We start from the raw sequence: 27,539 nt of genomic DNA on the forward strand, positions 1-27,539 counted from the left end.
AATAACAAATTTCTATCGACAAAAGTATCTTTACATGCAAAATATAATCCATGGTTATTATCATATAAATGTGTTATTCTAAAATAAATGCAATAAATTTAAAAGCATATGTGACTTCCTATAAGTTTTTAAAAAGACATGTTGCATTAATGCCTAATAGAATATTTAAACAAAGTACAAAAAAAATGATGCATCAGAGAAATTTATTATGAAATTAATACATTGCAAACTTTTTTTGAAAAATATATAAAATCTGTAAAATCTTTCTAGACAACCAATTAGCCAGTGTCTTGAATGTGTAACTAGTTGTTGTTAATAGTTTAACATTTTAATTTTTAATAATGAATAAATTGATGTCATATCATTCAAGCCAGGCTGATTGGTTGCATTCAGACATAGTTGCCATTTTAATTCCCTAAATTCTATAAGGTTTCCTCAATCTTCAACACTAGAATCTCTGGGTATCTTTTCCAGTATTCCAAATGTATACACACAATGGCCTTTACATACTGTTGTATGTCTGACTAAAGCAATGTTCATATTTTCCTTGCCAATGTCATAAAGATGTTCTTGTATTCTTTTCTGAAATGCTCGCTCAGTCTTCCCTATATAAAGACTATGACATCCTGAGCAAACTGTCAAATAAACTAGACCTGTTGTGGCACAATTACCACTGGCAAACTGGATTTTGCTGTTAAGCCCATTGTCAAGAATAATTTCTTTCTATGTGATTAGTGGGGGTGTGATGTACAAAACCCACAAGAAGTGGTACCTTTTTCACTCTCAAATCCAATGGTGTGAGTACTATGACCCTCAAAAATTTGCTGCACGTTGTGTGCTGTTTTATACACAAAAAGTGGTTCAACCTTAGTGTGTTCTCTTGCCTCTCTTCTGTTTGTTTAGGTTGCTGGATAGGGTGTTGCATTCTGCTAGGATTACATTTAAACACAGAACAGGAAATTAAGGAGCATTTCACTGGGGATAAGAATCATGATTAAAAAAAAGGCACTGATTGTAGAATATAACAATCTAGCCTCACATGTCAAAAATATCATTAGTAAGAACTGGTGTATTATTATAGCAATAACCCACGCCTGGGTGTGGGTAATGCTGGATTTACCCACGGTTGGTGTAGTTTGGTCATGAGGGCGAAGCCCGAGTGGCCAAACAAAGACAACCGTGGGTAAATCCAGCATTACTCACACCCAGAAGTGGTTATTACTATCTAATGACATTATTTAAGAAAAAAATAATTACTTTTCTTAAATAATGGCATTGTATAATGCCTCCTTGCTGCCCTTCTGCAGCTGTCTGGTATTCTGAGGCAGTTCTGATGTACTGCGCATGCGTATGCCTACACAGTACATCAGAGCTGTGGGCAAAAGCAACGGAGAAAGCAAGATCTCCGTTGCTTTTTACAAACTGTTTCGCTATGTTAAATGGGTTTAACATAGCGAGACAGCTTTAAAAAAGCAACAGAGAATCTCCGTTGCTTTTTTTAACTCTGTCTCGCTATGTTAAACCCATTTAACATAGCAAGACAGTTTTGCTAGGTTAAACTCATTTAACATAGCGAGACAGTGTGAAGCAACGGAGATCTTGCGTTCTCCATTGCTGTAAGAAAAGAGTTATAGTAATGGAAAAAGTCTGGGCGAACGGACCTTTTTCCATTACTATAACTCTGATTTACAACATGCACGCTGACCAATCAGCGTACACGTTTTTGAATATTAATGGGGGGGGTCGTTGTATAATAGTTCCAACACTACATCTGAACCAGTTTTTAGCTTTTTTTTTTTTTTTTTTAGTTTTTTATTTTTCAATCTTTACCATGCTTTTAGAGAACCAGTGATCATTTTGTTTAATGTCCTAAAACTTTTTAATACTTTAATCCAGTTTGTATCTGTCTTCCTTTAAGCCAGACATTCCCATATGAATTTGTCCCTGTTTGTCTTTCACCCTTAATATGAATACAAGATGCACAGAAGAGACCATGATCCTTCTTGTCTGTTTTCATAATATTTATTCTCCATGTTTTAAAATAAGTTTGCTGATTTTCCTCTGGATACTTCATAATCTACTGATTAGTCTAGTGATTTTTTTTTTAAAGAGCAACCATAGATAGCATTCGAATTCTATTTTGTGTCTAAGTAAGCTCTAAAAAAGGGTTTTAATGCCACAAAATTCCTTAAGTTTATATCTTTTAGGCATAACCTAGTAACCTTTACCATCTTTTACACTGTGATCTATGCAGTAGTCAACTGTCAAATGTGTGTCTACCCATCCCCAAGTCCTTAAATATCTTCACTTCTTCAATCACCTGGTCCTTGACTAAATGGTCACACTTTAATGTGCCCTGTCTAAAACTCACTAATTTATTTTTTCTAACATTAATCTCCATATTATTATTGTTGCTGGCCTATATGACTATGTTTACTAAACATAACTAGCATATCCTAGACAGTGTTATTTACTACAGGTTGCTGAATTGTACATCATCCACACACAAGCAGAAAAGTACATGTTATTCATGGGTAATATCAGTGGTGTGGATATAAAAGAAACAGACTATGTATGACTGTGCTATATCCTGTCTGTGGTGTGGATATAAAAGAAACAGACTATGTATGACTATACTATATCCTGTCTGTGGTGTGGATATAACAGAAACAGACTATGTATGACTGTGCTATATCCTGTATATAAAATAAACAGATTATGTACGGCTATACTACATCCCGCCTGTGGTGTGGATATAAAAGAAACAGACTATGTATGACTGTGCATTATCCTGTCTGTAGTGTGGATATAAAAGAAACAGACTATGTATGACTATACTTTTTCCTGTCTGTGGTGTGGATAAAAAATAAACAGACTATGTATGGTTATACTATATCCTGTCTGTGGTGTGGATATAAAAGAAACAGACTATGTATGACTGTGCTATATCCTGTCTGTGGTGTGGATATAAAAGAAACAGACTATGTATGACTGTGCATTATCCTGTCTGTAGTGTGGATATAAAAGAAACAGACTATGTATGACTATACCTTTTCCTGTCTGTGGTGTGGATAAAAAATAAACAGACTATGTATGGTTATACTATATCCTGTCTGTGGTGTGGATATAAAAGAAACAGACTATGTATGACTGTGCTATATCCTGTCTGTGGTGTGGATATAAAAGAAACAGACTATGTATGACTATACTATATCCTGTCTGTGGTGTGGATAAAAAATAAACAGACTATGTATGGTTATACTATATCCTGTCTGTGGTGTGGATATAAAAGAAACAGACTATGCATGACTGTGCTATATCCTGTTTGTGGTGTGGATATAAAAGAAACAGACTATGTATGACTATACTATATCATGGACTGTGTTACTCAGTACAACCATACTTAATTTTAACTCTTCAACACACAAGTAAAATACATCTGATTCAATGAGAATAGCTGAGGTATAGAAATAAAAGAAATAGGAAGCCAAAACAAATTCTTGTGAGACCCCGCTTTCCTTCTTTAAACTATTGCCACTGTTTGGTTTGTAGTTAATATACCAAATCTCTTGCTCAATAATGCAGCAATCCAACTAACACTTCAGCCAGAAAAGCCTATTCTTAATAACTTGATTATCAACAACTTTTGATCTATTTTGTGAAAAGAAGATGGAAAATCTATATAAACACTAACTTGTACACTGTTTTGTTATGGTAATGATGTTATTATAAATACACTGATAACAGACAGTAATCACCCTGCCCTTGGTGTAGGACTGTTGACATGCATCATACTTTCCAAAACTTCTAATTTTACATTGTAAATTACTCAGTGCCAACATTTCAATCATCTTTCCCACATCTAAAAACAAACAATTTGGTCTATAATTGTGAGAGTTGTCATATGGGCCTTTAATCTTAAAAACAGGTTAATTAGTGGCTGATTTCCAATCAGATGACTAACTAATACTGACATCATAAATAAATTTAAGTGGCATTTCAACTTCATTCCTCAGCGCTGTTAGATCTCTGCTGGTTATATGTCATTGTTACCTGCTGCTTTTGCAAAACTAGTTTCAGTTAAGAGACCAAACATTTAGTCCTTCAAAGAGGTATTGCTATCCACTTAAATTGTAAATGGGCCATGATCATATGTATGTATTTATGTATGAGAAGCTAGTAAAAAAGAGGAATTCAGTTCCATTCACTTTATGTCCTACCACCATATTTATTTATTTATTTTTGTTAACTGGGTAATGTCTGGCTGGGTACTGGGCCCATTTTCAGCGCAGACCCGGGGAGAAAAGCTCCCAATACATAAAACAGAACAAGTTAACAATAATTACAATAAGAAGAAAACATCATATAACAAACTAAATCTACTAACCGTATTTAAAAAGTGTTAGTCAGGCTTGAGATGTTGTACAGATTAACACAATAGTAAGTATTCTCTGAGTACAGTAATCAAGGCAAAAACATAAGTTTTCAGACAACAGTTGTATGACCCAAACAGAATTAGCATGGAGACAAAGTTTAGGCTAACAGAGATGGTTGAGGTTCTGATTATTTCTTGAGCCTAGGGTATATTTTAAGCAGTTTGGATATAAGCAGTTTAGATGTTTTGAGCAACCTAGTTGATTATGCAACTAAGCTCTCTGCTGATCTCAGCAGTAGCCTACCCTGGAGTATGGCAGGAGCAGTGCCACTGTTTATCTAGATGTTCCTTGAGAAGATTTAGTCGCCTAGCCTGGAGTATGGCAGGAGCAGTGCCATTGTTTAGCTAGATGTTCCTTGAGAAGATTTAGCAGCCTAGCCTAGATGATGGCAGGAACAGTGCCACTGTTTAGCTAGATGTTCCTTGAGAAGATTTAGTAGCCTGACCTGCAGTATGGCAGGAGCAGTGCCATTGTTTAGCTAGATGTTCATTGAGAAGATTTAGTAGCCTAGCCTGCAGTATGGCACTAGCAGTGCCATTGTTTAGCTAGATGTTCCTTGTGAAGATTTAGTCACCTAGCCTGGAGGATGGCAGAAGCAGTGCCACTGTTTAGCTAGATGTTCCTTGAGAAGATTTAGTAGCCTAGCCTGCAGTATGGCAGGAGCAGTGCCATTGTTTAGCTAGATGTTCCTTGTGAAGATTTAGTCACTTAGCCTGGAGGATGGCAGAAGCAGTGCCACTGTTTAGCTAGATGTTCCTTGAGAAGATTTAGTAGCCTAGCCTGGAGTATGGCAGGAGCAGTGCCATTGTTTAGCTAGATGTTCCTTGAGAAGATTTAGTAGCCTAGCCTGGAGTATGGCAGGAGCAGTGCCACTGTTTAGCTAGATGTTCCTTGAGAAGATTTTTGAACTCGTGATAGGGTTTTTAGCTATATGTTGAGGAAGAGTATTCCATAGTTTGGCAATATTGTTAGGAGCCTTGTACATTGTGGGCATAGGTAATTTTAGCATAAGTTTATTAGAGGATCTAAGTGATCTAGGATTTGTATTGGGCCTTGTGCATTGTGGGCATAGGTAATCTTTAGCATACGTTTATTAGAGGATCTAAGTGATCTAGGATTTGTATTGGGCCTTGTGCATTGTGGGCATAGGTAATCTTTAGCATACGTTTATTAGAGGATCTAAGTGATCTAGGATTTGTATTGGGCCTTGTGCATTGTGGGCATAGGTAATCTTTTATCACGTTTATTAGAGGATCTAAGTGATCTAGGATTTGTATTAGGCCTTGTGCATTGTGGGCATAGGTAATCTTTAGCATACGTTTATTAGAGGATCTAAGTGATCTAGGATTTGTATTGGGTTGGATTAGGTTGCTCAGTGCAGCGCAGTTATCAGGTTGGTTAATTATTTTCTGTACAGTGGACAGTTGAATTAAGTTTAGGATGTTTTGAGGATGCAGTTATGTAAAAGTTGCCTCCTTTCCTCTCCTGTGATATATGAAAAATGCATTCTTATTATTCTTCACAGATTTAATACAATTTTCCTAACATTGCATTTGGCTTATTTTTCATTCTGGCTTATCTTTTTATCTAGCTAATTAACTCTTGCCTTAGTGATCTTTTCTCCAATCCTGATTTTTCCATAGGTTGTTTCTAATTTTACTTAATCTTCTGGTAGAGGTTCCTGTAGCACTCACAGAACTCACAGATCTCTAACCAATCACATAGACATCTCCTTTCCTTTTAGAACATCAGTCCCCAACCACCTAGGCCATGGATCATTTGGTATCAGGCCGCCAGGCACAGAGTGAAACAAGAAAGTGAATGTGTGCATGTATGTGTATGAGTGTGGTTATGTGTCTGTCTGCGTGTGTGAGTGAATGTGTGTATGAAAGCAGAATGTATGTGTGTGAAACAATAAGAAACTGTGTGTGCATGAGACAGAGTGAGCAATGAGATCAATCAAGCCATTATTTTACACTCGCCAAGTAGTGCTTTTGCTGTTTAGTGAGTGTAAAACAGAAGTCAAGGAAACAGAAAAACGTGTGTGTGTGTGTGTGTGTGTGTGTGTGTGTGTGTGTGTGTGTGTCTGTGTGTGTGTGTGTGTCTGTGTGTGTGTGTGTAGTTCTGTCTGCATATGTGAGAGAATGCATGCATGAAAGCAAAAGAAATTGTGTGTGAGAGATCAAGAGAGAGTAAGAATGATCTTTTGTGACTGAATGCGTGCAAGAAAGCAAAAGAGACTCTGTATGAGAGATCGAGAGAGAGAACAATCTTGTGTGAGTGAATGTGTGCATGAAAGCAAAAGAGACTGTGTGTGTGTGTGTGTGTGTGTGTGTGTGTGTGTGTGTGTGTGTGTGTGTGTGTGTGTGTGTGTGAGAGACAGAGAGTGAAGAGTGAGAAAGATCACTGGCAGCAGCAGCAATGAGGTTTGCGAACCTCTCGACCGTACCATTCAACCTCTCACACAATACATCTGGACAGAGCCAAATAACAGGGACAGATTTTAAATATTGCTCTAATAAACTTAAAAAGTCAATAAGGTTACCATTAGGTTTATGTACCTCTCGACCGTACCATTCAACCTCTCACACAATACATCTGGACAGAGCCAAATAACAGGGACAGATTTTAAATATTGCTCTAATAAACTTAAAAAGTCAATAAGGTTACCATTAGGTTTATGTACCTCTCGACCATACCAATCAGTCTCTCAACTGTAAATCTGGACAGAGTCAGATAATTGGGACAGATTTTAAATATTGCTCTTATAAACTTAGAAAGTCAATAAGGATGCCATTAGTTTACATAACTCTCAACTACAGTAGATTGATGTTATGCTGTTAAGCAGAATGTACACTTTTTTAGTAATTATTGCCAATTGTCTTTTTATTGTACTTTGGAGCTTTTCTCTCTGGGTCTCAGCTGAAAATGGACTTCTAGTCCAGTTAGACTCCCCAGTAAATAAATGTCAAATAAATAAATAAATAAGTAAATAAATATTATGCACTTTATTGTTTCATTATGCCTGCACGATGGCCGGTCCGTGGAAAATGGTCTTACATGAAAACGGTCCTTTGTGCAAAAAAGGTTGGAGACTGCTGTTTTAGAACATGTAAAATGAGTCCACATTTCATATACAGTTTTACCTTCAAATAAGGCATGTCACTGTATCATTTTAAGATAAAATGTAGCAGTAATGTAGTCTACTTTTGTTTTCATCATTATTTGTTTAATTTCTTAGCTCTTATGCACCCTCCCAGACTCTGGAATAGATTGCTCATACATGTCAAGCAGAGTGCCTCTTTGGACCTCTTCAAGAGGAACCTTGACATTTGAATTCACCCCAGATCACGTCAGTCGCGCCTGCTAGACAGGGGTCCAGGAAAGTAAATAATGAGGTTGTATAGGCCCTAGGGCTGATAGCCTAGTACCAACCTATGAACCTATTTTTGCAGTGACAGCAGAATGAGGTACAGTTGAGAGGTGATGGGATGCTTCACTCACAGATAGTCAAGCATACAGGTATGCAAATGAATAATGATCACAAATAGTATGCACATAGGGCAGTATGATTTGCTTCTGATAAAAACACTGTTTTGTTGATAGGAATGAGTTTATTAATACGAAGGAGGAGGAGATGTGTCTTGCAATAAAATGAAAGCAAAACTGATGCAGTTTTCTCCTTTATAAAAAGATTGTGTTTCTCACTCTTTCTTATTTAACAGAATGTGGTACATTATTTTCCTGTGGTCATTTTAAAATTATCTAAAACTGCAACAAAAGAGCACTCCAACATGACACTGGTAAATGTGTTTCTATATTTTTTTAACTAAGCAAGAAGTGTTACATTGGATTCCTACAATCACCTTAAAATGTTATATGTTGCTCCTATATGATCAAAAAGTGCAATGAAAGAATGTTTCAGTTGAACTCCATTTTTATAGAGTAAAATGCCATTTGTACTCTCCCACAACTATTTTAAAATAAATCCCATGTGTTTCACCTCCACCATCACCTACCATTCCACTCCAAAGTCTACTGTGACCCTCAGTAGTGAGGAGTTAAAACCATGTATAGGAAACAGGAACATTTCATTTTGTTTTACATGACTATGAATATCATTTGTACAGTGCTTGTGTGTCTAGTGGAGTAAAGGGTAAAGCATGTATGTATTGTAATGCACTGCTGTATGCATTATAGTTTCTACAAATGGACACAGAGTCCATAGAAATAAAAAGATTTTGAGAAAAACATAAGGGGTTGTTCCTAACAAACTGTTAGGAAATTCAAATTTGGTTTAAATCTGACATCTATTTTAGACTGCAGTCTGAGTCGTGTCAAGACCTAGTTTACATTAATAAAGCAAAGTTAATGAAATCTACCCCATAAATGTATAACTTAGTTGATGCAAACAAAGAACCAAGGTAAATGAAATTATACACGTTTTGAAACTATTTCCATTAAAAATTCAAAACTGTACATCACTGACTATAACAAAAACAGTTATTTTGCAAGTAGGCAAGCTAACATTCATCCCATATCCCTGCATCTCTAAATATACTATGAGATCACAAAAACTTAGAGCTAAGGAGAAATTTCCTTACCTGGAGTGTTCCTCAGTCTTGCTCTATCAACCCTTATTCGGGGAAAAACAGGAACCAATTAAACTAGCTCAGTGATTCCCATTTTATTGGAATGATGTTCAGTGAATAGCAGGGAGCATAACCAAAAAAAGGCCTTGTTTGTCTGACAGTGTTAGGAGATTAAAGGTACAATAAAAAATTTCAGTATCATAATTTAACATGTTATGTCTGTCTATATCTATCTATAGCTATATATGTATATATTTATTTAACATTTGTTTATCCGGAAAGTCCGACTGGGACAGTGCCCATTTTCAGCGGAGGCCTGGGGAGAAACTCTTCAGATGCGTTTTTGGAATGTGGGAGGATATATATACATAAAACATATGTGTACTAGAGAGAACCTTGAGTAAGTTACGAATCCTTTCTGGTCTGAGGGGACTTCTTGGATGACCCTCTTGATAGCAGCCTTGGAATATGAATGACTGCTTGGTCCCTATGACTGGGTAGAACATCTGAGTTTTTTTTTGTTCTGGGAGACCGGATGGGAAAAGGTGATAAAGTAACCTCTGGATATTATCCTCTGCACTCAAATGTCTGTTGTTATGTTTAGCCTGGCTGTCTAATGCAGGGAAAGATGACCCCCAACTGCCTCCAGAGATGAACAATTGGGCTTCCTTTCAGGAGCGCTGAAAGGGCTTTCCAAAGAAAGTTTCTCTGGACCCTTGATTCTGCAGGGCTTCTCTGCCACAAGGGCAGCATCTTCCATTATTATTCCCCCCTCTGCCTCTGAGGGAAGTTTCTCCACATCTGTCTTGGTAAGACCCCCGTGATCTCTTCAATCACATTTTTCCGCCACCTCTCTGACTGTTTGGGTATGGTCTCTGAGGGGTGGAAAAACATATATGTCAACAGCAGAAAGGGCCTTCCCATCCTTTTCACACCTGGAGAGTGTATTCTTGATCTTGGACCCAAAAAGGGATGTACCGTCAAAATGAGCATTGACAAACAAAGACTTAAAAGGCTCTGCAAAATCCCAAAGGAGCATCCAGGTGTGACTCCTCACAGAGATGCCTGAACCCACCGTTCTGATTATTCCCTCAGCTGCATAGGCAATGAGCGTCATGGAGGAGTTAGCAACAGCATGTAGGGTGGCCATCTGAGAAGAAACTTTTATTTGAACCCCTTCAGTCACAGTTCCTTCAAGTGTATCTGTGAGCTCCTTGATCAGCTCCCATTGTAGTCTGGTAAAATGGGATAGGTAATTCAGCAACTGTAAGGCAAAGGTCGCTGAAGAAAAGACTTGCTTCCCACATCTATCCATTATCCTGCAATCCTTATTAGGAGGATGGATAGGAGAGCTTTTTTCCGAGAGTTTTTCTTAGTAGCCACCACCACAACAATGGTATCCACTGCAACACCTTTAGTCTAAAACTCCTTGTCTTCCAGGCCGTGATGATCTTGTTTGGTCTCTAGGGGTTGGTTGAATGGAATCTGGGGTCTTCCACACCTGCCGTGAGATCAACTCAATGAGTTTATTGGTGGGCAGAGTCACCCAGGAGGTAGATGGTCAGGGTCCTAAGGCCGTCAGGCACACCTACTCCTCAGGTGAAGGATTACTGGTCTGCCAGCCACCTCTCTGTTTTAGGATCTCTAAGATGTCCCCGAAGGAACATCCTCTGGAGGTGACAGTGGGGATCCTTCTCCCTTATCGAGGTTGGTATCCTCCATGCCTGACTCCTCAGTGGAATCCAAATGTTTTCTCTTACAAATCCTCTTCCTAGGGACCTCCTCAGTGGGGTGCTCTGGAGAGGTATTAGAAGAGGAAGAGGTATGCTTAAGAGTATCCTGGGGCATTTGGACCTGCTGATGCCGTGGAAGGTCTGGTATAGAAGAGGTGTGCAGGGGCTGTAAGGGGGAGATCTGCAGATCTGAGGTAGGAAGTGTCTTCTGCACTACAGAGGCAGCCATGACCCTCTCCAGAGCCCCAAAGGCTGACTGCTCCTGAGAAAATCCAACAAACAGTGTCTGTGTCCTGCAGTCCTCTCATACTCAGAAGACAGCTCACCAGGGGCTGAAGCTGGGGCCGAGCTGATTTGCAGTGAAGCTCAGAAGAGCAGGGATAGCTCTGAAGGTCTCAGAGGCGAGAGCACCTCGATTCCATGCAGTCCACTAAGGCTCTGAGAGATCTCCAGCTCCGAGAAAGCTGGAATGCTGAGCAAAGGTATGATCTGAGGATAGGTTTATCCTCTGATCCAACTCACATGGCACTGGATGAATCAGATCTGCGGGCTCCAAAGCTTGCAAGGATGTCAGAGGAGGAAATAAAGGAAGAGTGGTTAACTTTAAGGGATCCTGCACCACTAGGGCTGGATCTGATGGCGATGCCATAATGCCCTGTGCCCAAAGAATCTTCTTCATCATCAGCTCCACATCATCTTCAGTAAGACTTGTGGTTGAGCAAGAAGACAAAGCCGATGGAAACTTGGGTATGTAAGAAAACAGTGAAGGTACTCTTAATGGCACAGGGTCCACGCTTGGAGAATACCTGATTCTAGGTACACTGTAAGTGCTTTAAAAGGGCTGATACTCGGATATGACTGCAACAGATCCAACCTGCCTTTATCAGGAAGGCTCAGACCTGAAGAAGCTGGCTCCGAGGCAGCCATCATGGATGCAGTTGGATCCAGTCAGATTTTCAGATTTGTGGACTTTGCAATCTTTGACCTGGCTCCGAGGACATTTTGGGTGCTGAGGAAGGTCTTTTTCTGCTCATCAGACCTCTTGGTCACTGCTAGAAATGGCCTCCCCAATGGAGGAGGGTAACATGCCTTTTAACATTAATTTGTTCTTTCATTCAACCAGGGTCCTACGGCTGAATGAATGGCAAATAGAACAGTCTTCCATTAAGTGCAGTGGGCCCAGACAGTCACACACATGCTGTGGGAATCACTAAGTGGAATTTTGTGCTCACATTTAGAGCACTTCTTAAAGCCTACAGGCTTTCCACTTTTTCATCGATCACTATAATCAGTTTACTCAAGCAACAAAATCTGCTAATATAACAGTCAACAATTAGCAAGAAGAAGAAAGAGAAAGTTTTTTTTTTGCTACCTAGAAAAGAGCAAAATACCAACAACGGTACGGAAAATACACTCGTAAGTGTACGGAAAAAACTAACTATAGTAGTTAGAATACCCCAAGGGTAGTAAAAGGGAAGGATAGGAAATAAGATAGAAACCAGCTAGGCACTTAAATATATTGAAAAGGGTTTTAATACAAAAGATTAACTACGAATTTGACTAGAAAACGCACTTATCTGGCTTAATGCTTTAAGGTGACCATGTCTTCACAAAGCGGTAAATGAGGTCTGAGGTAACTGAGAGGGATGCATCATAGGTAGGGGGAGGGCTCAAGAGCTTTTTGTTGCCACGAGCTTTTGCAAAGGACGAGTCGCATCGGATGGTTCCGATCATAACCCATACTTGAGAATAAAATGAAAATTAACATCATCCGATACATTTGTTTAAAACACCTTTATTTTATTTATTTATTTATTTATTTTATTTTACATTTGTTAACCGGGCTAGTCCAACTGGATATATGTCCATTTTCAGTGGAGGCCCGGGGAGAAAAGCTCCGCTATAAACTACTAAAACAAGTTAAACTTATACAAAAAATATAAAATAATGCAGAAATAAAGAATATATAATAGTATTTAAGAAACGTAACATAACCAACTGCAAGTTGCCTAAGGATCAGAGTACAAAATGAGGCTTAACATAGAACAAAATAATGAATACCAAGCAAGAATACTCTATTGCAGAATTGAAAAGAAAATAAATATAGATATGTATTAATTTGAAGAGGACATTCAAGTGGGGTAGAAATTAGGAAAAAGAAATAAGGGTATAAAGGAAACAGAGGGCAGGAAAGAAAAAAGTTCAACTAGGGTTGGTACAAGAGCAGAGCCAGTGGTTGGAAAGGAAGAGTTTTACTTTAGCTTTAAAAAGTGGGAGTGAAGATAGTGTAGAGAGGTATTGAGGTAGTTGGTTCCATGTTCTGCCAACTGAGTTGGAGAATATGGAGTCACCTGCTGAGTTATTTGATTGGGAAATCTGAATCAGTATTTTGTTAGAAGAGCGTAGGTTCCTCTGATTATTGTAGGGTTGTATGAGGGAGGAGAGTGTTGGAGTGTTGTTAGGGTGATAAAGGGCTTTGTGGACAATAGTAAGTTGGTGGAATTGTATTAGGTTGTGTAATTTCAGCCAGCCTAGTTTTTTAAGATTAAGACAATGATGAGTCCTATAAGGAGAAGCTGTGGCAAATCTGGCAATGTTGTTGTAGGATGAAGCTAGTTTATTGAGATTGTGCTTAGAAAGATTAGTGTAAATGGTGGAAGCATATAGAAGGGTAGAGATTAAGTGGGTTCTAGCAATGGTAGTTCTAGTTTCGGGAGTTAGGAAAGCTTTGATTCTATAGAGAGAAACAATTTTTCTGTTAGTAGCTTTAATTGTAGCGTTGATATGAGTGTCAAATTCCAGTTGATTGTCAATGGTAATACCCAAAAGTTTAGTGGTTTGGTCTGGGGAGATGAGGGTACCATTATTGGATGTAAGTGTGAAGTTAATAGAGGGGGATAGGTGAGTGGGTGTAAAGAGCAGGAGTTTGGTTTTCTTGGGGTTGAGGAGTAGACAATGATTCGAGAACCATTGCTCTATAGTTGTGAAGGTATTTTGTGTGAGAGTGTGCAGCTCGCTCTGAGCTGAGGCTGAGCAAATAATGGTTGTGTCGTCAGCGTATTGAATGCAAGTTAACTGAGGAGTAGCTAGATGAAGGTCATTTATAAAGATAGAGAATAGGAGTGGACGTAAGATAGAGCCCTAAGGGACCCCTATAGTGGTGGGGAGGAGATCAGAGAGATGGTTATCCCAGAGAACTGCCTGTTTACGGTTGTCCAGATAAGATGCGAACCAGTTTAAGGCAAGATTATCTAGAGCGAGGGATCTTAAACGGTGGAGGAGAAGTTGGTGATTGACCATGTCAAAGGCTTTAGACAGGTCAACAAAGAATGCTGAAGAAAGAGTGTTGTTGTTGTGGTTTTTGCTACTAGAGTCAATAAAGGATAGTAATGCTGTGCTAGTACTATGGAATGGTCGAAACCCATGTTGACAATTAGCCAGGAGATTGTGGCTAAGTAGGTGGTGAAGTAATTGTGTGTGGATGCATTTCTCCATTATTTTTGCAAGAGGAGAAAGTAATGCTATGGGACGGAAGTTTGAATACTCAGTAGAGTCACCTCCCTTGAATAGAGGGATAATATAAGAGATTTTCCAGAGTGATGGAATAGTACTTTCTTTTATAGTCCTGTCGATGAGTATAGAGATGGGATAGGAAAGAGCTTTAGCTCGCGGAGGTATTCAGCTGGTAATTTGTCTGCTGAGGGGTTGCGGGCTTTAGTTTTGAAGTAAGGACGATATATAGGAGGTTGGTATAGGTTTTAGGTGAAATGGAGGGAGAGAGGTGGTTTGGGTTAATAGTTTGGAGGTATCAGGGTTTTGTTGGTTAGCCAGTTTTAATATGGCTGAAGTAAAGAAGGTATTAAAGGCATTAGCTGTTTGTAGTGGGTAGTCAGGGTTAGAGCCTAGTGGATTTGGTGTGGCAGCTTTGACAGGGGATAGGAGCTTGTTAATAGCAGACCAAAATGTTTGTGGTTGATGAAAGGAGGATTGTTGAAGCTGTGTATAATAGATCTTTTTATCTTGTAGGATGGCTTTTTTTGTTACATTTCTTTGTTGTCTAAAAGTAAGGTGATCAGTTATGCTTTTTGTGGTATGCCATTTAGCCCAGGCTTTGTTCCTGCTAAGGATTAGTTTTTTAGTTTCATTTGAGAGCCACTGGGCAGCTTTGGTTTTCATGCGTATAGAACGCATTGGGGCATGATGTTCAAGGATATCTAGAAAAGTATTATTAAAGTAACTAACAGCTTCATCTATAGGGAGTGATTTCAGAGGTGACCAATTAACTTGCATAAGTTCATTATGAAACAGATTGGGGTCAAAAGATTTTTTGCTGCGGGATGTTCTGACTTTGATAGGGATAGCAACATTTGTTTTGTGCCTGATAATATATGTTAGAGAGTGGTCACTAAGGTCATCTGGGAGAGTTCCTGTTGTGTATTTTTGTTGTGGACTATTTGTTAATATCCAGTCAAGTATAGTTTCTTTGTTATTAAGTTTGTTTATTCTTGTTGGGGAGTTAATGATTTGCGAGAAGCCATGTAGGTTAATGAGGGTGGTTGGGTTGGTATGTTTACATTTGTTCCAGTCAATATTAAAGTCTCCTAAAAGTATTGTTTCTTGTAGGAGATTTAGTGAAAGCCAATTAAGTAGGTTTTCTAATACAGTAGGATTTTTTCCAGGGGGAAGATAGGTACAGATAATATTAATTGTTTTGTGAGGGTTGAGCTGAAGTTTTGAAATAATTATTTCAACATTACTGTCAGATATAGGGTAGAGATTCGTATTGCTTATTTGTAGTTCGGTTTTATAGAGGACTACAACCCCGCCACCTTTTTTGTTTAAGCGGTCTTCTCTACGGATGTTGTAGCCTGGGGGGGGGGGTAATTTCATTATCCTTTATTGTAGGTTTTTGTTTTTTAATAAAGTGGTAATACTACGTGAGTGTCATAATTTTGAACAAGCTACCGCTCACTTGTGTAGTGGATTATTATCACAAGAAACCATCTTCCGCAGCTGACGTTACCAGCGTTTTTTTTCTTCTTAGTTTCAGCGTGGTGTTTTGGCTTATTATTGTAGGTTTTAGCCATGTTTCGGTTAGAAAGAGAATATCAAACTGTTGAACATCTAGAAGAGCATGAATTAGAGGTATTTTGTTACAAATGCTGCGAATATTAAGATGGGCAATTGACAAAGATTTTGGGGGTTTGGTCGAAGGTGTTGGTTTTGTTTTGAAAATGTGGCAATTAGAGGATTGTGGGGATGGGTTAGGGCCAGGATTGGGGTGGATGTCTCCATCAATTAATAAGGTAATTAGTACTGGGTTGTGAAATTGAGGAGTTTTATAGTGGTAGTTAAAATGTCTTTTAAGGCTATGAATAAAGAATTTAATGTGAAGAAGACGGTGATATTTTGGTTGAAGGTAGGAGGTGTTGTAGGTGGCATTAAGATTGTTTATGGATAGAGGCAGGGGAGTTGTGAGGGTTTGTTTGCATATTGAATTATCACTTGTGACATAGGCAAATTTACATTTATATAAAAGTAATTAAACTGTATTAACAAGTTCACATTTACAAATATTATACTTTACACATATTACTATATATCATATGACCTAAGCAACACTAAATAAACTATTCAAGTCCCGTCCTTTTTTTTTAAACAAGAAACAACTTGATTAAACCATCACGACACAGGCAATCATACATTTATACAAATAAAAACAAACCAGAACTACACAATCCTAGTTGCAAGCACTTTACATCAGAAACCTTTACATCAGAAACCATACTGACACTCCCTGCTGCAAACATTTAACATCACTTATAATTTACCCAATAATTTTCAGTCAAACATTACATAACCCATTTAAGTCCTGCCTTCCTTTAAACCTCATTCCTCCCCTGCATGTATTGCTCTCAGATTTCCCATTTTTTATCTGAATTCTAAGTGCTTGTGAAAAAATTGAATATGAAACTGATATGGAAACATGATAAAAGTAAGAATGTTTTAATGAGTGTAATATGAAGTTTTATTGATGCAATACAATCAAACCCCACTACATCCAAGTTTATTGTTATGTGAAAGAGGTTGGGAGTTAGAACTTAGAGGTATTTATAAACATAAGATGACAAACAGGTTTCATAATGTTTATTAAGAAGATAAAAGTGTTTGGATAGATATTTAACTAACAGAAGTGTAAGAATTATGAAACCAGATAAGGGTGGGATACTGTGCTGATGAATTCAGTATCCTCTTCTTTGGCAATGCAACAATAACTCACAGATGTTTTATGAGATTGTGTCTGAAATCACCATTAACGTTGTTTATCACACAGTTAACTTGATTTTAGATAATTTAGTTATGCAAGGGACAATTGATTATAAATTAAAGTATTTACTTAGAGTTAAGAAACCTTTGGACTCCACAATTTTTGGATTTCCCAAAGTTCATAAGTTAGTGGTTCATCTTCCTTTTAGAACTATTACATAATTTATTGGCTCTGTTAATGAACTGCTTACAGTATTTGTGGATGGAAGCTTAGAATTTTTTATCAAGAATATTCCCTATGTGCTACAAGATTCTTAGAATTTCTTGGAATCTTTGTTAGATGTGACGGTGATGAGGGAATTTGTATGTCACGTGGGATATTAGGGAATTATATACATCAAATATACCATGATGTAGGACTACTTACATGGTTCAATGAAGCATTATTAATTGAAACAAGTTTATTAAATTTAAACATTAAGTTAACTGATTTACATATGGAAAAAAAGTTTGAAAAATAAACTGAAGGGGAATATTTCCAATGAGTATTTGCTAACACCATATTATTGTTGTGGGGAGTTTATATCCATTTGGGGTTCTAAGCATGCAAAATGTTTATAATTATATTTTAATTTTCTTGATGATTTTATATATATATATCTAGATAGATACACACCCACACACACACCCACATGCACACACATATAAAGAGAGACCTAGTGGGGACACGAAGTAGAAGTTTGCTGTCACAAACTGTGTCAAAAGGTTTAGACAGTCTAGAAACAAAGAAGAGTCTCCTTTGCCATCATCTCTAGCTCTATAGACAGTATCTATATATAGGTTAGAATGGCAGTGCTTGTACTTTGGGAAGGATGGAAGCCATGTTGTGTAGGGGATAGAAAGTTATTTCTGCAGGAGATAGTCTGGCAATGGTTTCTGAATACATTTTTCAAGTATTTGGGGGGGGTATAATATTGGTATAGGTCTAAAGTTATTTAATGTCTGCTGTTTCCTCCTCTGTGCAGAGGGATAATGTGTGACTTTTTCTAGAGAAAGGGAATGTGGGATTCCTGGACTGACCTATTTATAAGGAGTATAGTGGCAGGGCTTTGTGTTTACGCCTTGTATCCTTTTAGTAAGGTATATCTCTAAAAATATACTATTAACTAAGCATTTGTTAAAATTTGCAAGTTGATTATTGACAATAGTACTGTAAAGGACAATTTGGGTGTAGTACCTACTTTTATGTACAAAAAAGTAGGAATTAAATGATGCGTTAGAAATGATGAACGTGAATGATCAAATAACTGGCAGAATATTTCAGTGTTTTCTGTAACCAGTGTATTAATAAGGTACCTAACATCACAGTACCTGGATATTCACAGCAGATTACATGTAAGGGATATTAAAACTGTCACACCAAAGTGGTTGTTTATATTGCAATTTGCCTATCATGTCACTGCTTTTATTTAGGCAAAATTGAAAGGTAACTGAGATGCAGAATATATAAACATCCTTACAGTATAAAATGACAGATGTTAGAAATGCTTAATGCAGACATGTTCTTATATGAAAATATAAATGTGTGTGTGTGTTTTAATTTTGGAAAAGATACATCCATGTAAGAGCCGTGGATGCTGGGGATGTACTGCAGATGTGGGCATTAAAATTATAAAGGTTTTAAGTTAAGTACATTACAAATACATGTTTTTTTAGAACCCTATAATGACATTTTTGTACAATAAATTTTACTACTTATCCTTGCAATTTTAGAAGTGGAATAAGATTATGATATTGTTTATATGAAGTATCACGAGATGTCATCATGTGACAAAGGTGGTTATAAATATGATTCTTTGGTTGTGTGTAGTCTATGTTTTGAAGAAGTCTGATATGTAATAAGACAAAAACACTTGACAAATAAAAGCAGCTTTTGGTATGTGCAGTGGTCAGAGTGGCGTATTTTGTTTTGGCTCTTTGTTTTATCATACTTCCTTTATTCCTGGATAAAAAATCTTGTTTTGTTATTAAGTGTAAACATCACGCTCCACGATTTGAACTAACACGATGGAAAGAATCTGGACACATGTATGGACTGATTTAAATTTCACTCAACTGTAACTTTAGGCATAAAAGTAAAAATGGTTCTAAGTGAAATTCTTTGTAAAAAACTTAATGAGACAGTTCAGCTGAACGATCATAAAGCACAGAAATCCTTGTGGCTGAAGTAATGGTTATCAGGAACATTGTTTTTCACATAAAGAGCTTTAATTTAGTTGTACTATCAGGCTCAGAGCGAGTCTGAGTCAATATTTGAAGAAAAGGGTGATTCAAGGAGATACTTAATTTCACACTGTAGGTCTGGAAAACAAAAGTGCATTTGAAGAGGCCTTGCATTATTTTGATGAGGTGAATGAGTTTGAATCTTGGCTTAGATGATTAGATAATTACAGATGGCAGCTAAATACACTTTCAAATAAAAATATCTTAGACCAGCTTCTAAGATATCAGTGATGTATCTTGCACTACAGAAAAAAGAATGAGTAAATGGGTCTAAGCCTTTGGAATTAGCCCTCATTGAAAAACATGTCTATTTGTCCCTTAAAGTTTTTGTTGGGGTAAGCTTTTCAAAAGATTTGAAAATACTGACCAATCTAAAAGAAACGTAAAAATTACTAGCAATTAATGGAAGTGGTGAAGCTAAGCAATGTGCCAGAGGCAATCAATATCTGCATCAGACGTCCCTGATAGATGGGTCAGTACTGTTCTCATGGGACTTAAGAACAAGGGCTTATCCAAGACATGAGGTAGAACAAGATGAAACCAGATCTGTTATTGCCAAAGAGTTACAATGATGACTTCTGCTTTGTGAGCTTTGCCTTTTGGGTGAATCTTATCATCTAGCCAGTTCGGCTTTGTTAAGGGCAGATCCTGCCTCTTAAACCTGGTTGATTTCTTTGAAACAGTCACCAAGGCCATTGACGAGGGGAAGGTGGTCCACACAGCCTACCTGGACCTCGCAAAAGCCATCGATACAATACCCTACTCGGGCATTATAGATAAGCTCACCAGCTTAAATATAACCCCCTATGTCACTAGATGGATTGCAAACTGGCTCAAGGACAGAACCCACATGGTTAGAATTGCTGGAGCCATGTCAGACTCCAAACCAGTTACAAGTGGTGTCCCACAAGGCTCAGTCCTGGGACCTCTCTTGTTCGGTATATATTTCTCGGAGGTGCAGGCTAACACGGAAGGACTGTGGCTGACCAAGTTCGCAGATGACTGCAAACTGGGAGCCATAATCGACTCTCCAGCCGACACAAGCATCCTCCAAAAGGGCTTCATAGAAACAGACAACTGGTGCCACAACCATGGCCTCAAGCTAAATGCCAAAAAGTGTATAGTCATCCCCTTTGGCAGAAACAAAGTGCCCACAAATTACCACATAGGTGGTAATCCATTAAGTACAGAAGAAGTAATTAGGGACCTGGGGACCCAAGTTGATAGCAATCTCTCATTTGACAACCACGTGGCCAAAGTGGTTAGAAAAACATTTTATACAGCCCACCTAATCATGAAGGGATTCACATCTTGATCAGGGAGGTCATCGTGCCTCTTTACTCATCCCTTATCAGGCCCATAATTGAGTACAATGCCCCTTTTGGGATGTACCTTACCAGACACCTGCAGCAACTGGAAAGACCCCAAAAGTACCTCACCAAGAGGATCAAAGGGCTCAAACAGATGCCATATGCTGCCCGGTTAAAGAAACTCCAGCTCTACTCAGTGGCATACCGCCTGTTCAGAGGCGATCTGTGCCTGACGTATAAAGCCATGTCCAACCCGGAATTAATGGACATGCTGCACCTCAGAAAATCCAAATCCCATCGAGCTACGTGCTCGAGAGACTTGAACCTCAGCACTGAAATAAATAGGACATGCTGGAGGGACAGAATCATAACCCAGAGGCTCCCTTCACTCTGGAATAAAATCCCAGTCCAGGTTAGGCAGAGTCCCTCATTGACTCTCTTCATGAGGAATCTTGATGAGTGGATGGGAGATTGTAGGTTTACCCCATGTATCACTTCTGTGTCACTGTTAGACAGAGGCACAGTAAACTAACCTCGAAAAAGGGCATAGCAAAATAAATTTAAAATGGGTGGCGAAAGCCAAACACATTCTGGCTAGGCTTATAAATGCCCTAGGGCAGATAGCCTAGTATGAACCTATGAACCTATCTAAAGAAATGGGCAGAAATATGTGGACTGCAGCATTTGTCAGATGTCTCACAAGAGATGGAATAAGGAGAAAGATGTTGGTCAGACAGGATCCCCCATGTTTAGAAAACTCTATTTCCTACCAAGCTGCTAAGGGACTACTCATCCACCTGTCCTTGAGTATGGATTTCCCAGCTGACATATAACACTTGACTGTCTCCCATATGGAAAAGATAAACAAATCCTCAGAACTGCTACTGACTACCCCTAGACAGATTGGGAGTACTCAACAATTACTGAAACCCCTGCCTTTGGGCCTGTGATCTGCTTGGAAGCTACTCTATCAGGGTTCATCTCAGATTCCTGTTTTTATGGCTGTTGATCATTCCTAAATCACAATTGGTGAAGGAACCTCTATGTTTTAGAAAATGCAAGTAGAGGAGGTTAAAATGTTGCTCAATTTAATGTCATAAAAAGCTACATTTTATTCAGAAGTTTAGATTAACATACACTTACCAGACTGTCTAAAATCATGTGGTTTGTTCCGGCAAAGAGCACATATTGTCTGACCAGTCGTCTTCCCAATTTGTAATAAATCTAAATAAAAAAAATATCATTAGCATGCTTAGGAGAATGGGATGCACATCAAAATATTGTAATTATGTCAGTTTAATTATACATTCAAGGAGGTATGCTTGCCTTCATTAGCTTTTTAGATACTGAGTCATAGCTGCCACATTAATCGGTACAAAGATCAGAATATCAAAGGTCACTGAATGCCATTTCTATAGTAAGGAGATAGTGAAAAAATATTACACTTGTTACATATCCAGCACAATATTTAGTAACTGAATCCTCATTTTAATCATCTTCTGCTTTACACTTCTGTTACATATCCAGCACAATATTTAGTAACTGAATCCTCATTTTAATCATCATCTTCTTTACACTTCTGTTACATATCCAGCACAATATTTAGTAACTGAATCCTCATTTTAATCATCATCTTCTTTACACTTCTGTTACATATCCAGCACAATATTTAGTAACTGAATCCTCATTTTAATCATCTTCTTTACACTTCTGTTACATATCCAGCACAATATTTAGTAACTGAATCCTCATTTTAATCATCTTCTTTACACTTCTGTTACATATCCAGCACAATATTTAGTAACTGAATCCTCATTTTAATCATCTTCTTTACACTTCTGTTACATATCCAGCACAATATTTAGTAACTGAATCCTCATTTTAATCATCTTCTTTACACTTCTGTTACATATCCAGCACAATATTTAGTAACTGAATCCTCATTTTAATCATCTTCTTTACACTTCTGTTACATATCCAGCACAATATTTAGTAACTGAATCCTCATTTTAATCATCTTCTTTACACTTCTGTTACATATCCAGCACAATATTTAGTAACTGAATCCTCATTTTAATCATCTTCTTTACACTTCTGTTACATATCCAGCACAATATTTAGTAACTGAATCCTCATTTTAATCATCTTCTTCTTTACACTTCTGTTACATATCCAGCACAATATTTAGTAACTGAATCCTCATTTTAATCATCTTCTTTACACTTCTGTTACATATCCAGCACAATATTTAGTAACTGAATCCTCATTTTAATCATCTTCTTTACACTTCTGTTACATATCCAGCACAATATTTAGTAACTGAATCCTCATTTTAATCATCTTCTTTACACTTCTGTTACATATCCAGCACAATATTTAGTAACTGAATCCTCATTTTAATCATCATCTTCTTTACACTTCTGTTACATATCCAGCACAATATTTAGTAACTGAATCCTCATTTTAATCATCTTCTTTACACTTCTGTTACATATCCAGCACAATATTTAGTAACTGAATCCTCATTTTAATCATCTTCTTTACACTTCTGTTACATATCCAGCACAATATTTAGTAACTGAATCCTCATTTTAATCATCTTCTTTACACTTCTGTTACATATCCAGCACAATATTTAGTAACTGAATCCTCATTTTAATCATCTTCTTTACACTTCTGTTACATATCCAGCACAATATTTAGTAACTGAATCCTCATTTTAATCATCATCTTCTTTACACTTCTGTTACATATCCAGCACAATATTTAGTAACTGAATCCTCATTTTAATCATCTTCTTTACACTTCTGTTACATATCCAGCACAATATTTAGTAACTGAATCCTCATTTTAATCATCTTCTTTACACTTCTGTTACATATCCAGCACAATATTTAGTAACTGAATCCTCATTTTAATCATCTTCTTTACACTTCTGTTACATATCCAGCACAATATTTAGTAACTGAATCCTCATTTTAATCATCTTCTTTACACTTCTGTTACATATCCAGCACAATATTTAGTAACTGAATCCTCATTTTAATCATCTTCTTCTTTACACTTCTGTTACATATCCAGCACAATATTTAGTAACTGAATCCTCATTTTAATCATCTTCTTTACACTTCTGTTACATATCCAGCACAATATTTAGTAACTGAATCCTCATTTTAATCATCTTCTTTACACTTCTGTTACATATCCAGCACAATATTTAGTAACTGAATCCTCATTTTAATCATCTTCTTTACACTTCTGTTACATATCCAGCACAATATTTAGTAACTGAATCCTCATTTTAATCATCATCTTCTTTACACTTCTGTTACATATCCAGCACAATATTTAGTAACTGAATCCTCATTTTAATCATCTTCTTTACACTTCTGTTACATATCCAGCACAATATTTAGTAACTGAATCCTCATTTTAATCATCATCTTCTTTACACTTCTGTTACATATCCAGCACAATATTTAGTAACTGAATCCTCATTTTAATCATCTTCTTTACACTTCTGTTACATATCCAGCACAATATTTAGTAACTGAATCCTCATTTTAATCATCTTCTTTACACTTCTGTTACATATCCAGCACAATATTTAGTAACTGAATCCTCATTTTAATCATCATCTTCTTTACACTTCTGTTACATATCCAGCACAATATTTAGTAACTGAATCCTCATTTTAATCATCTTCTTTACACTTCTGTTACATATCCAGCACAATATTTAGTAACTGAATCCTCATTTTAATCATCTTCTTTACACTTCTGTTACATATCCAGCACAATATTTAGTAACTGAATCCTCATTTTAATCATCTTCTTTACACTTCTGTTACATATCCAGCACAATATTTAGTAACTGAATCCTCATTTTAATCATCTTCTTTACACTTCTGTTACATATCCAGCACAATATTTAGTAACTGAATCCTCATTTTAATCATCTTCTTTACACTTCTGTTACATATCCAGCACAATATTTAGTAACTGAATCCTCATTTTAATCATCTTCTTTACACTTCTGTTACATATCCAGCACAATATTTAGTAACTGAATCCTCATTTTAATCATCTTCTTTACACTTCTGTTACATATCCAGCACAATATTTAGTAACTGAATCCTCATTTTAATCATCATCTTCTTTACACTTCTGTTACATATCCAGCACAATATTTAGTAACTGAATCCTCATTTTAATCATCTTCTTTACACTTCTGTTACATATCCAGCACAATATTTAGTAACTGAATCCTCATTTTAATCATCTTCTTTACACTTCTGTTACATATCCAGCACAATATTTAGTAACTGAATCCTCATTTTAATCATCATCTTCTTTACACTTCTGTTACATATCCAGCACAATATTTAGTAACTGAATCCTCATTTTAATCATCTTCTTTACACTTCTGTTACATATCCAGCACAATATTTAGTAACTGAATCCTCATTTTAATCATCTTCTTTACACTTCTGTTACATATCCAGCACAATATTTAGTAACTGAATCCTCATTTTAATCATCTTCTTTACACTTCTGTTACATATCCAGCACAATATTTAGTAACTGAATCCTCATTTTAATCATCTTCTTTACACTTCTGTTACATATCCAGCACAATATTTAGTAACTGAATCCTCATTTTAATCATCTTCTTTACACTTCTGTTACATATCCAGCACAATATTTAGTAACTGAATCCTCATTTTAATCATCTTCTTTACACTTCTGTTACATATCCAGCACAATATTTAGTAACTGAATCCTCATTTTAATCATCTTCTTTACACTTCTGTTACATATCCAGCACAATATTTAGTAACTGAATCCTCATTTTAATCAACTTCTTCTTTACACTTCTGTTACATATCCAGCACAATATTTAGTAACTGAATCCTCATTTTAATCATCTTCTTTACACTTCTGTTACATATCCAGCACAATATTTAGTAACTGAATCCTCATTTTAATCATCTTCTTTACACTTCTGTTACATATCCAGCACAATATTTAGTAACTGAATCCTCATTTTAATCATCATCTTCTTTTGGCTGTTCCCATTAGGGGTCGCTACAGTGGATCATCTGTTTCCATTTCTTCCTGTCCTCGGCATCTTGCTCTGTCACACCAACCACCTGCATGTCCTCTTGCACCACATCCATAAACCTTATCTTAAGCCTTCCTCATTTGCTTTTACCTGGTAGCTTCATCCTTAGCATCTTTTTCCCAATATACTCAGCATCCCTCCTCAGCACATGTCCAACCCAATCTTGCCTCTCTGGCTTTGTCTCCAAACCTTCCAACCTGGGCTGAACCTCTAATATACTTATTCCTATTCCTGTCCACCCTCGTCACACCCAGTGCAAATCTTAACATCTTTAACTCTGCCACATGCAGCTCTAACTCCTGCCTTTTTGTCAATGCCACTGTCTCTGACCCATATAACATAGCTGGTCTCACTACCCTCTTGTAGACCTTCCCTTTCACTTTTAGTGGTCTGTCACAAATCACTCCTGACACTCTTCTCCACCCAATGCATCATGCCTGTACTCTCTTCTTCACCTCTCTTCCACACTCACCATTACTCTGAACTATTAATCCGAAGTATTTAAACTCAACCACCTTTGCCACTTCTACTCCTTGCATCCTCACCATTCCTCTGTCCTCCCTCTCATTTACACACATATATTCTGTCTTAGTCCTGCTGACCTTCATTCTTTTTCTCTCTAGAGCATATCTCCATCTCTCCAGGGTCTCCTACACCTGTTCCTAACTCTCACTACAGTTCACAATGTCATCTGCAAACATCATAGTCCACGGGGACTCCTGTCTGATCTCGTCTGTCAAAATACCAGTGCTTATTTAACTGCATAAGTTGCTAAAATGGCAGCAGTATTGGCTCTACATTTTCTCATATCAGTAACAAAGAGAGAGCTGTTGATTGCTGCTGGATCACACTGTCAAACAAATTAACAAAACTCAGCCATCAGTAGGTGGAAAACTGCATTCTGAAGAAAAGTTCTGTTGCTTACATGTTACTGGTGATAAGGTCACATGCAATGCATAGCAATTTACTAAAAAATATCACTCTAAACATGTCAGGGAATAAAAAATGGTTTCTGACCTTTGCCTAAAGAATTAATCCATCTATAAATAAATGAACATTTATTTATTTAACATCTGTTTACCAGGAAAGTCCGACTTGGAAAGAAGCCAATTTTCAGCAGTGGCCCGGGGAGAAACACTCCAGACGCACGTCTTTGTAACATGGGAGGAAACCAGAGGACCCAAAGGAAACCCACACGAACACAGGGTGGACATGCAGATTCCACACAGAAGGCACCCCAGGCAAGAATTGAACTGGATAACCTCTTGCTGTGAGGCAATAACGCTACAGCTGCACCACTGCACCATCCAATAAAATAAATATATAAATAAGGGAAAATACAGTTTTATTATAGCCACTGTGAATCATGTTACAATGAGGTAAACATCATATTGCAGTTTTAATGATTGTTGTCAGTGGTTTTAGTGGAGAAACTGAAGTTGATATATGTACATGTGCCCTAATTTCATCAGTCAGTCTTGAATGTTTGAGTGCAATGCCCTGGAATTACTAGCATTTTTTGCCTTACTAGAACTGTGAAATATGAGTGTGACAGCACACCTGCAGCATGTTTATGCAGGCCTGGATACATTTTTAATTAGACTAATAAAGTAATTTCTGGTGAAGAGACAAACAGTCCAAAGGGTAATGACTGTAGTAAGCTCTGTTCTGTCTAAAACAGGTCTTGCTTCTGGAATGAAGACACGACCTACAGTGTTTAATACACAAATTCCCTAATAAACAAGTTGTTAGGTGCAGATGTCGATCATGAAAAGATTCTTAAAGGAGAAATAC

The 27,539-nt window shown here is 37.3% G+C and overlaps 1 protein-coding gene across 1 annotated transcript in view; it reads right to left on the reverse strand.

Annotated features, from left to right (window-relative positions):
• The window catches only part of CFAP46 (cilia and flagella associated protein 46), a 3,596,153-nt gene that overhangs the window by 40,624 nt on the left and 3,527,990 nt on the right, over positions 1-27,539 (reverse strand). The window contains exon 61 of the mRNA XM_044056880.1: positions 21,765-21,845. Coding sequence (XP_043912815.1) covers positions 21,765-21,845 — 81 coding nt within the window. The remainder of the gene's footprint in view (positions 1-21,764; positions 21,846-27,539) is intronic.

The sequence above is a fragment of the Protopterus annectens genome, chromosome 14.part0, assembly GCF_019279795.1.
Source record: "Protopterus annectens isolate FY-2018-M chromosome 14.part0, PAN1.0, whole genome shotgun sequence".
NCBI classification, from domain to species: domain Eukaryota; kingdom Metazoa; phylum Chordata; order Ceratodontiformes; family Protopteridae; genus Protopterus; species Protopterus annectens.